The sequence below is a fragment of the Bos mutus genome, chromosome 7, assembly GCF_027580195.1.
Source record: "Bos mutus isolate GX-2022 chromosome 7, NWIPB_WYAK_1.1, whole genome shotgun sequence".
NCBI classification, from domain to species: Eukaryota; Metazoa; Chordata; class Mammalia; order Artiodactyla; family Bovidae; genus Bos; species Bos mutus.
The window spans coordinates 61,571,916-61,587,086 of record NC_091623.1 but is presented as its reverse complement, the minus strand read 5'-3'; the positions used below and the strand labels follow the sequence as shown (position 1 = coordinate 61,587,086).

Sequence of the window (15,171 nt, the reverse complement as noted above, 5' to 3'; positions counted from 1 at the left end):
TAAAAGATGCTTGCTTCTTGGAAGAAAAGTTATGACCAACCTAGACACATATTAAAAAGCAGAGACATTACTTTGCCAACAAAGGTCCATCTAATCAAGGCTATAGTTTTTCCAGTAGTCATGTGTGGATGTGAGAGTTGGATTCTAAAGAAAGCTGAGCACTGAAGAACTGATGCTTTTGAACTGTGGTGTTGGAGAAGACTCTTGAGAGTCCCTTGGACTGCAAGGAGATCCAACCAGTTCATCCTAAAGGAGATCAGTCTTGAGTGTTCGTTGGAAGGACTGCTGTTGAGTATTCATTGGAAGGAGTGATGTTGAAGCTGAAACTCCAATACTTTGGCCACCAGATGCGAAGAGCTGACTCATTGGAAAAGACCTTGATGCTGGGAAAGATTGAAGGCAGGAGGAGAAGGGGACAACAGAGAATGAGATTGTTGGATGGCATCACCAACTCAATGGACATGATTTTGGGTAAACTCTAGGAGTTGGTGATGGACAGGGAGGCCTGGCGTGCTGCAGTCCATGGGGTCACAAAGAGTCGGACACGACTGAGCAACTGAACTGAACTGAACCATTACATACCCATAAGAATGGTCAGTATCCAAAACACTGATACCACCAAATTTTCATGAGGATGTGAAGGAATGGGAATTCTCATTTACTGCTGGTGGCAATGTAAAATGGTACAGCCACTTTGGAAGACACTCTGACAGTTTCCTACAAAATTAAACATACTCTTACCATATGATCCAGTAACTTCATTCCTTTGTACTTACGCAAATAAATTGAAAACTTGTGTCCACACAAAAGTCTGCAGGTGGATGTTTATAGCAGTTTTATTCATATTTAGCCAAACTTGATGCAACCAAGATATCCTTCTGTAGATAAATGGATAAATAAACTTGGTACATCCAGACACAGAATATTACTCCATGCTAAAAGGAAATGAGCTGTCAAGCCATGAAAAGACTTGGAGGATATTACTAGGTGAAGGAAGACAATCTGAAAAGGCTATATATTGTATGATTCCAACTATATGATTCTGGAAAAGGCAAAACTATAGAAACAGTAGAGAGATCAGTGGTAGCCAGGGGTTAGAGTGAAGATAGGGTGACTAGTGCAATTAAACTACTATCTGTGTGTGTGGCAGTGAGTATACATTATACATTTGTTTAAACCCATAGAATGTACAACACAAAGAGTGAACCCTAAAGTAAACTACGGACTCTGTGTGATAATGATGTGTTCCTGTAGGTTCATCAATTGTAATGAACGTACTCTGATGGAGGATGTTGGTGACATACGTGTGAGATTAAGGAGTATACAGAAACTTTCTATACTTTCTACTCAATTTTGCCAAGAATCTAAAACTGTTCTAAAAAATAAAATTATTTTTTAAAACAGCAATGGCTTTACAATAATTTTAAAAAGTAAAATAATAAAAGGTTTAAAATTTCTTATCAGAATGGCCATGATCAAGAAGTCTACAAATAATAAATGCTGGAGAGAGTGTGGAGAAAGGGGAGCCCTTCTACACTGTTGGTGGGAATGTAAATTGGTGCAGCCACTATGGAAAACTAAAAATAGAGTCATCAGATGGTCCAGCAATCCCACTCCTGGGCATACATCCAGAAAAGACAAAAGCTAATTTGAAAAGACACATGCACCCCAATGTGCATAGCAGCACTATTTACAATAGCCATTACATGAAAGCAACCTAAGTGTCCATGGACAGGGAATGGATAAAGAAGATGTGGTACATATATACAATGGAATACTACTGGGCCATTAAAAAGAATGAAATAATGCCATTTGTCGAAACATAGACAGACCTAGAGATTATCACACTAAGTGAAGTAAGTCAGAGAAATACAAATATTATGACATCACTTAAATGTGGAATCTAAAAAACAGTACAAATGAGTTATTTACAAAACAAACAGACCCACAGACACAGAAAACAAACTTATGGTTACCTAAGTGGAAGGATAGGGAAGGATAAATTAGGAGTATGGAATTAGCAGATACACATTGCTATACATAAATTAGATAACCAACAAGGATTTACTGTATAGCACAGAGAACTATATTCAATATCTTTAAATATAGAATAATGGGAAAAGATTTTAAGCAGGTTATATGTACAACCAAATCACATCTGAAACTAACCAAATATGGTAAATCAACTATATCAATTTTTAAAAAAAATTTTAAAGAAAGAAAATTTCCTAAAACTTAGCGACATGTTTGTTTGAAAGAGCCCACTATATCTGGCATCACAGTTGAAAACAGAGCCACATCAAGAAACATCATTGTAAAATTTGGAGCATGGGAACCAAGAAATTTTCCTACAAATTTCCAGGAGTTAGAAAAGATCTGGATTCAAAATGTTATTGGACTTCTGAACAGCAATATTGGAAGCTAAGAGACAATAGCACAGGTATTCAAAATTCTAAAGGAAAATTACTTTTCTGAAATTCTGTGGTTTTTTTGGATGTGTTCCTCCCAAGAAAGAGGAAGACCAGGGAAACAAGGAATAGGAGAGCCACAAAGAAAACAGGAGAAGGGAATTCCCATTGCAAATGGCAGTGTCCACGTCAGGGCAGGTCAGCAGGCTCTAGAGGAGACTTTCTTGGGAAGATGAAATTGTGAGAATAACTGATTTACCCAAATCTTTTGTAAGGAGATTTATTTAAGTGGCTGAGAATTTAAGATTAAATCACTGAGAGGGACATTATGCAAACTAAGCAAATGGACAAAGACTATTATTATTAGAAAAAAAAGTTTTGAGAGAAAATTAATCTTAATGATATGCTTTAGCAGAGAATATATTAGCATAATTATGTAAACGATAAAACTTCTGACCAACCCAAATTATGATCTATGTATCCTGGTATAATGAGAAAAAAAAAGGAATGATGCAATGGAAGAAGGATGGCAAGGAGGAGAAAGAATTAAATATTCACTGTAAACCACAGATAATACCTGCATCTAAAAACCAAGAAATCTAGAAACATGGAGGAGGGAAACACCAAAAGAAATAGTTAAGGTCACGATTCCTCTGGAGGCCAACGACGCGGCGGGGAATTGCTTGTCAGAACTGGCGGCTCTGAGACTTTTATCCCACTTGCATGCTAACCAGTCAGCCTGCCATGGTTTCATGGAGGCTGGCAGAAGACAAGACTCCCAGATCAGAGACAAAGAACAGTTTATTAGACGAAGCGCAAGTATTAGAGTATTATCTTTTTTTTTTTTAATGTGTACTATGTTTAAGATCTTTATTGAATTTGTTACAACATTGCTTCTGGTTTATGTTCTGGGTTTTTGGCCACAAGGCATGTGCACCCCCTCCATTGGAAGGCAGAGTGTTACCCACTGGACCACCAGGGAAGTTCCTAGAGTATTATCTTTTTTAGGTTACCTGAACCCCAGTTCTCACAGAGTAATGTCAAGAGAGCCATATGGTACCTGTACACACAGTGAGTTGCATTACAAGATAAGAAGTCTGAGCTTAGACAACCTGAATTGCTAATAATGGATATTTAAGCCTGCCTGCTTTTTGCTTCAGAAGATGCTATCTCTTCCAAGCTTGTTAGCTATGCAAACACTTCTAAAAAGATTGCAGGGAACAAAGTAGGGCACTCAGTGCCTCACTCACCAGATGTGCAGACCAATGGGGAAATTCTCCAAAGTGCCATTTTTCACAATAAACCTCCTCAAATTGTTTGATTAAAAAAATTACATGCACATATAACTTTCATAAAAAAGAAAATCTATTAAGTTAGGAGTTTTACATTATTAAAACAACTTGCCTAACCCTTATTCCTACTAACGCAGAACCAAAATTGGGGGGTGGGGGTGGAGATGGTTAAAGGAAGTTTTTCAAAACTTCGCGCAGGGTAGGCAACCCCGTCAGTCCCATCTGTGGCGAGAGCAGGGCAGTGAGGCTCGTGAGCCTGCCCTTTCCTGGCCACGGATCTGGGCTGGCTCCTACACACCCTGAGCGCGGGGTTCTGCTCCTGTAAGAGCCGACCTGGCGGCCCAACGCAGTGGCTGGTGGAGAGTTGCAAGCCGCGTGTGTCAAGTGCCCGGAGCAGCACTTCTGTAGTTGTGTTTACTGCAACGATTTGGGATGTGAACCGAGCGCCGCTGAAAACAAAACAGCATCACGGTCAGACTGACTGACCAGCAGGGGCTCGCCGGGGGCTGAGGGCCAGCCATCTCAGGAGGGGCGGGCAGCTCGATTGTGTCCCCACAAGATCCCCTGCCCCGGGGACATAGGCGCCATCCCCTAGCTGGTGCGCACAGGCACCCTGACCCAGCCTGGCGCTCAGTCCGCTTGCTCCCACCCTTGCCACTCTCTCGTCGGGCCTCCAACACGCGTGGACCAGGGCCGGGGGCAGGAGTGGGTGCTTCGCGGCTCCGCGGAGAAGCAAGTCTGCACTCCTACCCCTCCCTCCTTCACCGGCCGACATCTGCAGCCAGAGGGGACCCAAGCTGCGCGGATCCCGTTTATCAGCCCCATCTCCCATTACATAAGGCGGCGCCTATCTCCGGGGCATCGCTGCGACCGCGGGCCTTCTCCCACGCGCGGGGGCGCCCCTGCCCACCGCTCCCCGCTTGGTTGTGCTGTTCGTAGGGGGGAGGGGGCATTCCACTCATCCTGGAGCAGGCCATGGTGGTTCCCCACTCCTTCCCCCAACACAGAGACACCCCCTCCGCCAAGAGATGCTATTGACCCTGTTCTGCAGAGGAAGAAACTGAGGTCTCACAAGCAGGTGGCAGCACTCCAGGCATGCGCGAGCCGCAAAATGCAGGGCCTGGCTTCCAGGCCTTAGGGTCTGCAGTTATGCCGGGAAGCCTGGGGCTGGGAGAGAAGAGAGGGTGAGAACCATGTTACCAGTGAGAGGAGAGGGTGGGTGAGGCTGGGCTTTCTCTTCTGAGCAGGAGCGGTAGCCCCAGTGTCCCTTAGAGGACACTTGTGAGGAGGTTAAGCCCCACTGGCATAGGACAGAGAGGCAGCCAGAGTAGACAGAGAGGGGGCCTAGTGGGGGAGGCACAGGCTTAGGGGAGGAAATGGGTGAAGGAGCAAGCTTGACATCAGCACCCGATAGGCAAATACTGGGGCCTCGGTTGGCCAAGTTCTGAAGGACTTCTAGAGAAATGAGGGGAGAACAGGGAAGTGGCTCCCTTCCAGTGTCCCTTCAGGGGGTGGGCTGCCCACAGGGGACCCCAGAGTGGGGGCAGGCCCAGGAGTCACCCTCCACAGCCTTCAGTCTGCAAGGGAAACTTGATGACTCAGAGAGCACAGGATGGTCTCACAGATAATGATGCAGAGAGGGGGTCGCCCCAGGTCTCAGTGGCAGTGGGGACAGCTACTCTCCAGGGCGAAGGCTGGGTCCACCTCTTGCCAGCGCTGCCCTCTGAAGGTTTCCCAGCAAGATGAACCCACAGTGAAGGCTGGGTGTGGCACTCAGTGTTCAGGCTGCACATACTGAGAGTTATCAGCAAAACAACCTTCCAAAGGAAAGCTCCTGCAAGGATCCCTGAATCTGACTGGATCTTTCAATGGAGACCTGGGAATCTGAAATTCCACAGTCCTTCCCACACTGGGGCAACAGGGAACCAGATGGGTTAAAAGACATGAACATCACTCTTCTTTTATCTTGTTTGGATTTTGTATCCAGAGCAAGCATTGTTTTGGTAATGTAACAGAACTGTTCAATGAAAAAATAATCCCTCCAGATTCCCACATCTGATAGACTGTGATCAGAGCACTGTCTCTCCAGCATTTCTGGTGACCCAAAGGGATCTGCGGACAGGAGCTGGGTGAGCACTCGCTAAAAGTGCTGGAGTTCCAGCTGGCATAGTTGACATCGGGCTGCCCTCGGGGTCCTCTCATTCACCCCTGCAGTAAGTTCATCCAGATCTCAAAACTGCCCTAGACCCTTCTCAGTAATAAGTCCACAAGAAATCAAATTCTTTCCTTTATGCGACACTGGATTTTCCACAAAGTAAAATTAAGATGAGTAAAGATGTGGTTTGTAGATAGTGCCCGACAAAGCAGAGACCAGGGTGTGAGGCGTCACCACTTGGGCCTATAAAAGCTGCCACAAGTGCCTAAGGCCACAAGACACGCAGCTTAGGCCAGCCTATGCGTCTGCTCCTCAATTCTTCCTGTGCTGTTCTAGGCTCCATGGCGCTCTTATTGACCGCGGTCATTGTTCTTATCTGCTTTGGTGGCCTCACCTCCCCAAGCCCTGTGCCTTCTGCTACAGCCCTCAAGGAGCTCATTGAAGAGCTGGTTAATATCACCCAGAACCAGAAGGTGAGTGCCTGTGGGCCAGGGTCCCAGCTCTGAGGGTGCAGGGGTGAGGGGGTCTCAAGGAAGAAGCCCTGAGGACTGCAAGGTGAGTCTGGCCTTGAGGGAGAGGAGCCAGGGGTGAAGTGCAGCAGTATGGATGGACCCATGAAGGAATATGGCAGAGCCCCCAGCGACCACCTGCTCCCCTGGCCTGGCCCTGCCTGCCATGGTCAGCTCCTGCTCAGTGGTTTTGGAAAAGAGGAAAGAAGAGAAGAGCTGGCACCCTCCTAGAACTATTTTGGCATTTGCCAACTAGATCTGAACACCATAATGGAGCCATTATTCACAGCATCTTAGTTAAACCCATTCTTATGGAAGCATCCATGAGTGGGGTCAGCTCCTCTCCCCAGTGGTGACGGCCCACACTTTCTGAGCACTATAATGTGCCAGGCCCATTTCTGGGGCTTTACATCTTATAACATCGCTGCCAACCACCTCAAGAGACAGGTACGATACCCCATTTTATTGACATCAGTGAGGTTAAATGACAAAAGTCAGATTCAAGCCAGTACTGGGTGACACCAGAGTGCCCATGCTCTGAACTGCAGCATCCCCAATTCAGAAGGCAAGCTGTTTCTAGACTAGACTCCCATCACCTCCCATCAGACTGGCCTGGCCACCCTGCCCTGGGCCTTCCCTGCAGGCCCCCTGTCAGCCAGTGTCACCTGCCCTCCCACTATGGCTCTGGCAAGCTTCACACAAGGCTGTCCCTTACTGGTTGTGGCACTCAGTATTTCTCTCTCAGTTCTAAGCCCCTGGACAGTGGGTCTCCGCTACTGTGCAGAGTGGAAAATGAAGCTCGGGAACACTGAAGGTCCCAGGTCTGCAGTCCTGGGAATGCCTGTGGGGCCTGATCCCTGTGGAGGCCTGGCCTGAGACCCTGCCAGCACTCAGCTCGCTGTCCTTTGCTCCCTCAGGTGCCGCTGTGCAATGGCAGCATGGTGTGGAGCCTCAACCTGACGAGCAGCATGGTGAGGACCCCCCAACACTGCGGGGACACGTCCAGGGCTGCAGCCCTCTGAGGTCGTGTCTGAGCCTCACTCACACAACTGGGGGGTTCCAAGCAAGCTTTAAGAGCCACTCTCTGCCCCCTCATAATCTGGTCTCCCCCACCACCCAGACCTGTCTCCGCCGGGCCGCTCAGTTCCCCTCCTCCTACAGACTCACTGAACGTGCTGCCTGACTCCCTGGTGTTTCCCCCCACCCCCCACAGTACTGTGCAGCCCTGGACTCCCTGATCAGCATCTCCAACTGCAGTGTCATCCAAAGGACCAAGAGGATGCTGAATGCACTCTGTCCTCACAAGCCCTCAGCTAAGGTAAGGCCCCCCTGTCCTTTGACCTGGCACCCACTTCTGCCAGCCCTCGGCTCACCCTGGGAGCCCCAGAGCATCTGAGACATGTGTCCACAAAGGGGTGGGCCCACTGTGGAAGCAGAGACATGGCTTTGGGATTTCCAAGACATGGGCTTGGGGGCTCCCAACTCCTACCTGAGCTTCATTCAGTCCCACATCTGTAAAATGTGGGTGAGAGCAGTACCCACCTCATGGGGGCTTTTGTGAAGAATGAACCAGCTGGTGAGTGGAAAGGCCCTGATGGATGCTGATCGTCCTCACTCTGGCGTCCCACCAACATGCTGGCCTCTTTGCCTTGCAGCAGGTTTCCAGTGAGTACGTCCGAGACACCAAAATTGAAGTGGCCCAGTTCTTAAAAGACCTGCTCAGACATTCAAGGATCGTTTTTCGCAATGGAAGATTCAACTGAAACATGAAAAGCTAGCATTATTATCTGCAGAGGCAGATCCTGACCATCTAAGTTGCAGATTTATTTTTCTTTCAGATGTCAGAAATTTCTTGGGGAGACTAAAGGAGGGTTAGGGAGGGGGGATAAGATGTCCTTAGCTTAGACTTGAGCCTGCGCTGCCTTCCTTGAGCCTAGCCAACTTCAGCTGCCCTGTGTCTTGATATCTGGGACTCAGCCCAGCAGGTCTCCTCCATCCAGGAATCCGAGCTCGGTGGACAAGGGTGGACCTTGCCCCACATGACCTCCCCTCCTCAGAACAAACTGTAGTGTTTATTAGACACCTGGTGGAGGAGACACCTGCTTTACACAGGGGCAACTGAGGCAGAGAGCAGCCCAGGCACATTCCTTCTTGGCCTTATTTATTATTGTGTGTTATTTAAACAAGTGTTTTTGTCTGTACTGGGGTTAGGAGGGACTGTTACTGCCAGAACTTGGAGCCAAGGGCTTGGAGACTTGGGGCTCCAGCACTAAAGCAGTGGGCATTAGGAATCCCTGGCAGTAAGTACTGTATGCAAACTTCTGCTACCTCACTAGGGTCCTGGGGCCAAGGCAAGGGACAGGAGAGCGAGCCAGAGTAGCCACTCTTGTCTGATAGCCAGCAGTGGGCCCTCAGCCAAATAATTTATTATTTTTCCTAGTATTTAAAGTTAAGTATTAAAATATGTTATCAAAGAGTTAATAATATATAGAAGTCTAGAACACTGCATATGGTGTGTGTGGACTGAGGGGGGGTCACTGAAGAAACTGTTTCATTGACTTTGTCAAGCTGAAAGCTAAAATAAAAATGATGACGAGAGACCTGATGGTGTTTGCATTTTATTTTGGCCTTTTGGGGATACTGGCCTGTGTTCTTAAAACTCTGAGCAGCTCTCCGGGAAGCAGGCCAGCTGGAGGAGGGGGCCTAGGATAGAGTGGAGGGGGAGTAAGGGACGAGACCTAGGCTGAAAGAAAAGAAGCAGACCCCTTGGGGAGAGGAGACCTGGCCAGGAGGAAGTTCCCCCAACACCCACAGGGAGGCGGAGGAAGCATGGGCCAGGGTGTCGGGGTTCAAAGAGGATGTCTGGAGCAGGCAGAGACCTCGGAAGTGGTCTCATGACCACAGCTCTTGATGGGTGGCCAGCCTGTGTCTGGCACCACCCACTCGCCTTCTGGTATCACCCTATGATGTTCAGGGAAGAGCAGGTGGCTTACCAAAGGTCCCACAGCTGGCAGGAGCAATGCCAGGTGTGAACCCCAAACTTACTCCAACTCCATAGCTCACACATTTAACTACCCTGCCTTCCTCTGTCTAAATGCCATCTGGCCTGAATCCACGACCTTTATGATATTGTCACCAGCTTGTGCGGGCCCTTCCCCTGACGGGTAATTCAGTAATTAAGAGTAAGTAATGAATTACCCGTCAGGGGAGGGGCCCGCACAAGCTGGTGACAATATCATAAAGGTCGTGGATTCAGGCCACTTACTCTCTGGGGGCAGCCCACTCAACGTCTGGACACCTCTTGGCGTGAGACAGTGCACACTCACTACCTCTGTGAACACAGCACCACTGACTTGTGGCCCCTGGACTGTGGAGTGACCGGGGTGGAGAGCCAAGGTCAGACTGCTCCCCTAAGCAGGTCTGTTTGCTTCTCCTTCAGTCAAGGCCAGCACATGGAAGGCAGGAAGCAGCCAGCCACAGCAAGCCACAGCTAATGGGCATACCCATCAGCCATGGTTTCCACTGTGCATCTTTGGAAGCACAGGATGCTTCTTGCAATAGGTGGTGCGTCATCAGAGACCAGTCTCAGATGCTGAGTGGAAGGCAGGCACACTTCCTGCGGAGCCCAGAACCCTGTGGGAACATCTACAGTGATGCTCACAAGTCAGTGGAGACAGTCACTCAGGAGCAGTGAGAGTTTATGCCGTGCGTGATTCAGGCAACAGAGACCATGGCAGGACCTGTCCAGGGTGCAGATGACCACAGTGCACTGCTCCGGGGACCACTCTCAAATAGAGTGAACCCCTCATCTGCACCCAGACAGAGGTGAGGGAGGAAGCCACAGTCAACTGTGCAGGGACCTGGGGATGCTCAGCCCAGAGAGGGAAGACCTGGGAGTGGCACAGGAGCTGAGTATCTCATGGGCTGTCCAAGGTGGGAACTGACAGTCTCTGCGCCCAGGAGGTCTCAGTACCTGTTAAGAGCCACCACATTTGCGGAGGACTGCCTGAGGCCTGCACCTCCCCAGCCTGGGACAGTGATGACCAAGACACCACACATACTCAAAGCTTAGCAGCAGAAATAAGTCTTTAAAGAACAGGGTGCAAACCATGGAGTTGCAAAGAGTCGGACACAACTGAGCAATGGAACAACAAAACAATGGCGTCTGGAGGAGGGTGCTCTACCCTGGGGCAGGGAGGGGGGGGAGTGCGAACGTCAGAGTGGGAGTAGGCGTGAGATCTCTGCCACCCTCCTTCATCCAGAAATTTGAAGATTTTAAAGTCAAAAGAGTATTATTTATGGAAGATTGACCTTTTTAATGCTACACATTTATTTAAAAGTTGAAAGTTTGAAAAAGACTAAACATATTGGCAAGGATATGGAAGAAATGGAAGCCCCAAACTCTTCTGGTAGGAATACAAATACATCACAGTATGTGCTGATATGCTAAGTCGCAGCCTACTCTTTGCAACCCCATGGACTTTAACCCACCAGGCTCTTCTGTCCATAGAATTTTCCAGGCAAGAACACTGGAGCAGGTTGCCATTTCCTTCTCCAGTGTAATTTTTTTTTTTTTTTTTTTAACACAATACTTAGTGATCCATTCTCTGGTGGCATCACCTTTGACCCACATCATCCCTGCTCAAGCAGGGCATTGTACTGTCTGTCCAAGATAAAAAGACTTCCAGTGAAAATTCCACGTGAATTTTTTGAGAGCAAAGGCTGGAACAGAGGCTGACATAGGGGAGGACCCCTTAGGGTTTCCCACACCACATAACTCAGGAGGGCCCGGCTGTGGGATGCACAGTCCCGACAGGCCTGCCTGGACCCCACCACTAGGGGTCCACAGTGCGCCACATCCTCAACCGCCGCAGCTCCCTGCCTGCACCTCCTAGAAGGGCCTGTGGTCTCCAGGGGTGCGTGGTGAGCCGGAGGAGGCTGGGGGCTTCCAGGGATGACAGACTTCACAGAGCCACAGAATCAAGTCTCTGCTGCGGGCAACAGGAAGGTGGGCCAGTCAGGAATGAGATAAGGAAGAAAGAGGAAATAAAAGGTATGTGTCAGCTCTTGTGGCTGGGAGCATTACCACCTGGGGACTGACCCGCTGGGTACTTGCTGGAAGTTTTCTCTAACCATGTGGTCTCACATCTTTCATGCACAAGGTAAACCCCAAGCAGGGCCCAGAGACAAGGGGCATCGGAAGAGATAGAATGCTTGGTGAGTGGGAGGGAGATGCAGTGGTGGGGCCCAGGGTGGGGAGCCCCTTGGCACCCCAGGAACCCCAGGCCTGGGAGGTTTCACTAGAAGAGGGGCTGGGACTCAAGTGAGAAGTGAGACACACACTCGGGTTTCCAGTGAACTTGGTGCCAAACACCTCTGTTTGCTGCTCAGATGAGGTGTCAGGAAACATTCCGAGTCACCTGGGGGTTTCTCTGAGGCTGGCCGTCTGAGCTGCTCAGGACCCAGGGGGACAAGGGCCTGCATCTTGTCTCCTTGTGACCAAGAAGCTTGAAGGCTGGGGTTTATCGAATCCATCAGCTTATCACTTTTTCATTATGATCAATGGGGAAGTGCCCTCTGCTCTTGATCTGAATTTGCTGGTCAGTTTGAACAAACTCAAAACCCGCTCCTCCCCTGAGCTGACTCCCTTCTAAGAAGACCTGGACAAGTCCAGGCTGACTGTGTCCAGCCAGGGCGGCCTGGCCTGGCATACACAGGCCAGGGAGCCAGCCTTTCCAGAGGTCCAAGTTGGTGTCAGAACTGTTGGCTGTATCACCCCTCCCACACACGCTGCCCACTCCTACTCTGAAAAATAAAAGTCATAAAGCCTCATTATCTTCACTCATTTCTCGGCTCCACCCAAAAGCAACAGAGCACAGGGTTTGCAACAAACTTTCCCAGATCAACTGATTTCTCAGCAGCAAGGGAGGGCCCCATGACGAAGCCATTTGAAATCCCAGAAGCAATTTTCTACTTACGACCTCACTTTCTGTTGCGTTCTCTCCCTTCCCCTCCTGAGTGTCTTCTCTTGTGGAAAGTGATTCTCTCAAAGCATCGTTCAGAAACGCCCCCAGCCCGCGCTGCCTGGGCAGATGCTGCTGTGTGGTCACCAGTGACGCAGACGCCAAAATTAAATATAGCAACTCTCATCAGCTCCACTCTCTGCATCACTTAGACCAGCGTGGGGGCCCTAGGGCTTCTTCCTGAAACCTACGAGGGTGGAAAGGCCTGAGCTGGCTGTAGCGACCCCTGTAGAGCTGAGCTGATGGCCTCTGGTGGGCCAGAGGGCCCCGGGCCAGAAGGGGTTATGGTACTAGAAAAGCAGTTTCTCATTCATTGCCTTTTCTTTCTTCTAATCTGTCTTCCCACATTTTCTATGAATAATGAGCATACGTTCATTTCCCACTGGGGGACAAAGACAAATATAATTAGAAAAATAAAGCAACAGAACATGGAATTGATGCCACGTCCATGAAGGAGCTGATCAAAACTGGGGCTGGGAAGGGCCAGCAGTGCACATGAAAGGCAGAGCCCAGGACCCCTCCACTCAGGTCCAACTGCTCCCTAGGGTCAGCTGACTCGAGAGAGGAGGGGCCTTCTGTAGGGGCCGAGGCGCAGGAGGTCCTCCACTATTCCCCACATAGGCTGGATCTTCTTGAACCAATCAGATCCTATACTGCCAAACAGAGAGGAAGATGTCCTATTCTTGGGAATCTTCACCTAGCCCAACCTGCCTGGAGGTGGGGCCAAGGGGATCAGAGCAGGAAGAGAGAGGAAAGGGTGGGTTGCCAGTCCAGCTCTGAGACTGAGGTGCCCTGGGGGCAGAGGGACAGCTCCTGCAGGACAGCTCTCTAGTTGCAGAGAGTGGGGGCAACTCTTGGTTGAGATGCGTGGGCTACTCACTGTGGTGGCTTCTCTTGTTGCTGAGCGCAGGCTCTCGGCACACGGGCTTCAGTAATTGAGCCGTGTGCCTAGAGCCGGCTTCAGTAATTCAGCCGGCTTCCCTCTCTTTCAGGAGAAGTGACTGCTTTAGCACCTGCTTGGCAAAGACCAAGTCCACAGCCTGCCTCCCTCCTTTCCTTGTCCCCTTGTCAGGGGTCCTCCTGGGTCTATACCCAGAACCCCATCCCCCTTACCTTCTTCAAGGGTTCAGGACAATGACTTCAGCATCCAAACAGCCCTGGTTTCAAGTCCCAGCTGTGCCCTTGACTTCCCCTATTGTGACTTAGGCAGTGTTTCAGCTGCCCCTCTGTGAAATGGAGCTCCATTCATTCAAGGATCTCCTGAGGCCTTTATTAGGTGCTAGACACTTTTCTAGGAGCTGGGGACTCATGGTGAAAAAAACAAGGTTACTTCTACTGGGGGGACAGGATGCACAAACAAGAGAACACAGGATATGCAGGGGGCAGTGAGTGTTGTAGGGGGCAAAAGAGTAGTTAGGGGGCAAGCAGGGGCTACCATGTTGTGAGGGGATGTCAGAGTCAGATACACACTGATACATACTTATTTGTATATATCATTTACATATTATATTACATATGATATAGTCATTATAAATACATGTATATTATATAGTATATAAATGTATATGTTAAATATATATTTAATTTTTCTATCCATAAAAAGTTTAAAAATCTATTACTATAGAAAACACATGAGAAATAAAGGAATAAAAAATTTAAAAAAATAAAATAAAATAAAATAAAAAAATAAAGATGATACTAATAAATGGAAAGATAGTTTGTGTTTCATAAAAAAAAAAAAAAAAAAAAAGAAAATTTTCCAATATATACAAAAGTAACTCTCAGATATCCATTGCCCAACTTCAACACTTAGCAACTCATGGGCTTCTCTGGTGGTCGGGTGGTTAAGAATCCCCCTTGCAACACAGGGGACACCAGTTCGATCCCTGGTCTGGGAGGACCCCACATGCGGTGGAGCAACTAAGCCTGTGCACCAGAACTACTGAGCCTGATCTCTAGAGCCCACAAGCCACAACTACTGAGTCCACACACTCAATTACTGAAGCCCGTGTGCCTAGAGCCTGCGCTCAGCAACAAGAGAAGCCACCACAGTGAGTAGCCCACGCGTCTCAACCAAGAGTTGACCCCACTCTCTGCAACTAGAGAAGGCAGCACGCAGCAACGAAGACCCACGAAGGTAATTAAATAAATAAACCTTAGGGAAAAAAAGTTATCAACTCATCTATCTCTGCCCTGCCTGTCCCACTTCTGAGCCAGCACATCATTCAATGCTGACTGCAGTCTGAAGGCTTTGGTGGCAAACTGGGTGTAGGGCACAGCAGGTGTGCACCAGGGTATGAGCACCCTGGGGGCGGTAAGAGTCTGCCTGCAATGTGGGAGACCTGGCTTCCATCCCTAGGTGGGCAAGATCCCTTGGAGAAGGGAATGGCCTGGAGAATCCCATGGACTGAGGAGCATGGCAGGCTACAGTCCATGGGGTCACACAGACTCGGAGATGACTGAGCAACTCACACACATGCATAACCACACATGCGCACACACACAACCACCCTGAAGAATGGAATTGCCGTTTACAAAGGAGGCCTGTGCTCAAGTGGCCCCATTAAAAAAATAACTACTGATCATGTGTTGTCCCCCATCCCTTGCAGCTAATACCCCAACATAGCTCACCTTCCAGAATGTACCCACGCTGCTGTTTCCATTTCATGAGCCCACACACTCCAGAAGCCACCTCCATGATGTCACTGATTATCTCCCATCACTAAATCTAGCAGAAGCCCTTCTGCCCTCTCTCACCTGGCCCTGAGGAACACGCGACACCGC

At 48.9% G+C, this 15,171-nt stretch overlaps 1 protein-coding gene and 1 long non-coding RNA gene across 2 annotated transcripts; one reads left to right on the top strand and one right to left on the bottom strand.

The window, feature by feature from the left end:
• Positions 1-326: 326 nt before the first annotated feature.
• On the bottom strand, positions 327-12,499 carry LOC138988635 (uncharacterized). Its single transcript, XR_011464907.1, has 3 exons — positions 12,343-12,499; positions 7,907-8,123; positions 327-383 (listed from the first exon to the last, which is right to left on the bottom strand). It is a non-coding gene; the product is annotated as an uncharacterized lncRNA (long non-coding RNA).
• Positions 5,973-8,951, top strand: IL13 (interleukin 13). The gene is made up of 4 exons (XM_005888363.3): positions 5,973-6,328; positions 7,282-7,335; positions 7,578-7,682; positions 8,020-8,951. The coding sequence occupies exons 1-4, from the start codon at positions 6,155-6,157 to the stop codon at positions 8,125-8,127; spliced, it is 441 nt and encodes a 146-aa protein (XP_005888425.1). The 5' UTR covers positions 5,973-6,154; the 3' UTR covers positions 8,128-8,951.
• Positions 12,500-15,171: the final 2,672 nt, after the last annotated feature.

What these genes read in the sequence shown, in the direction of transcription:
- IL13 (XM_005888363.3), top strand. Translation starts at nt 6,155, where the DNA reads ATGCGTCTGCTCCTCAATTCTTCCTGTGCTGTTCTAGGCTCCATGGCG. An exon ending in TCAACCTGACGAGCAGCATG is followed by an intron (nt 7,336 to 7,577) that starts GTGAGGACCCCC and finishes CACCCCCCACAG; the next exon opens with TACTGTGCAGCCCTGGACTC. An exon ending in CTCACAAGCCCTCAGCTAAG is followed by an intron (nt 7,683 to 8,019) that starts GTAAGGCCCCCC and finishes TTTGCCTTGCAG; the next exon opens with CAGGTTTCCAGTGAGTACGT.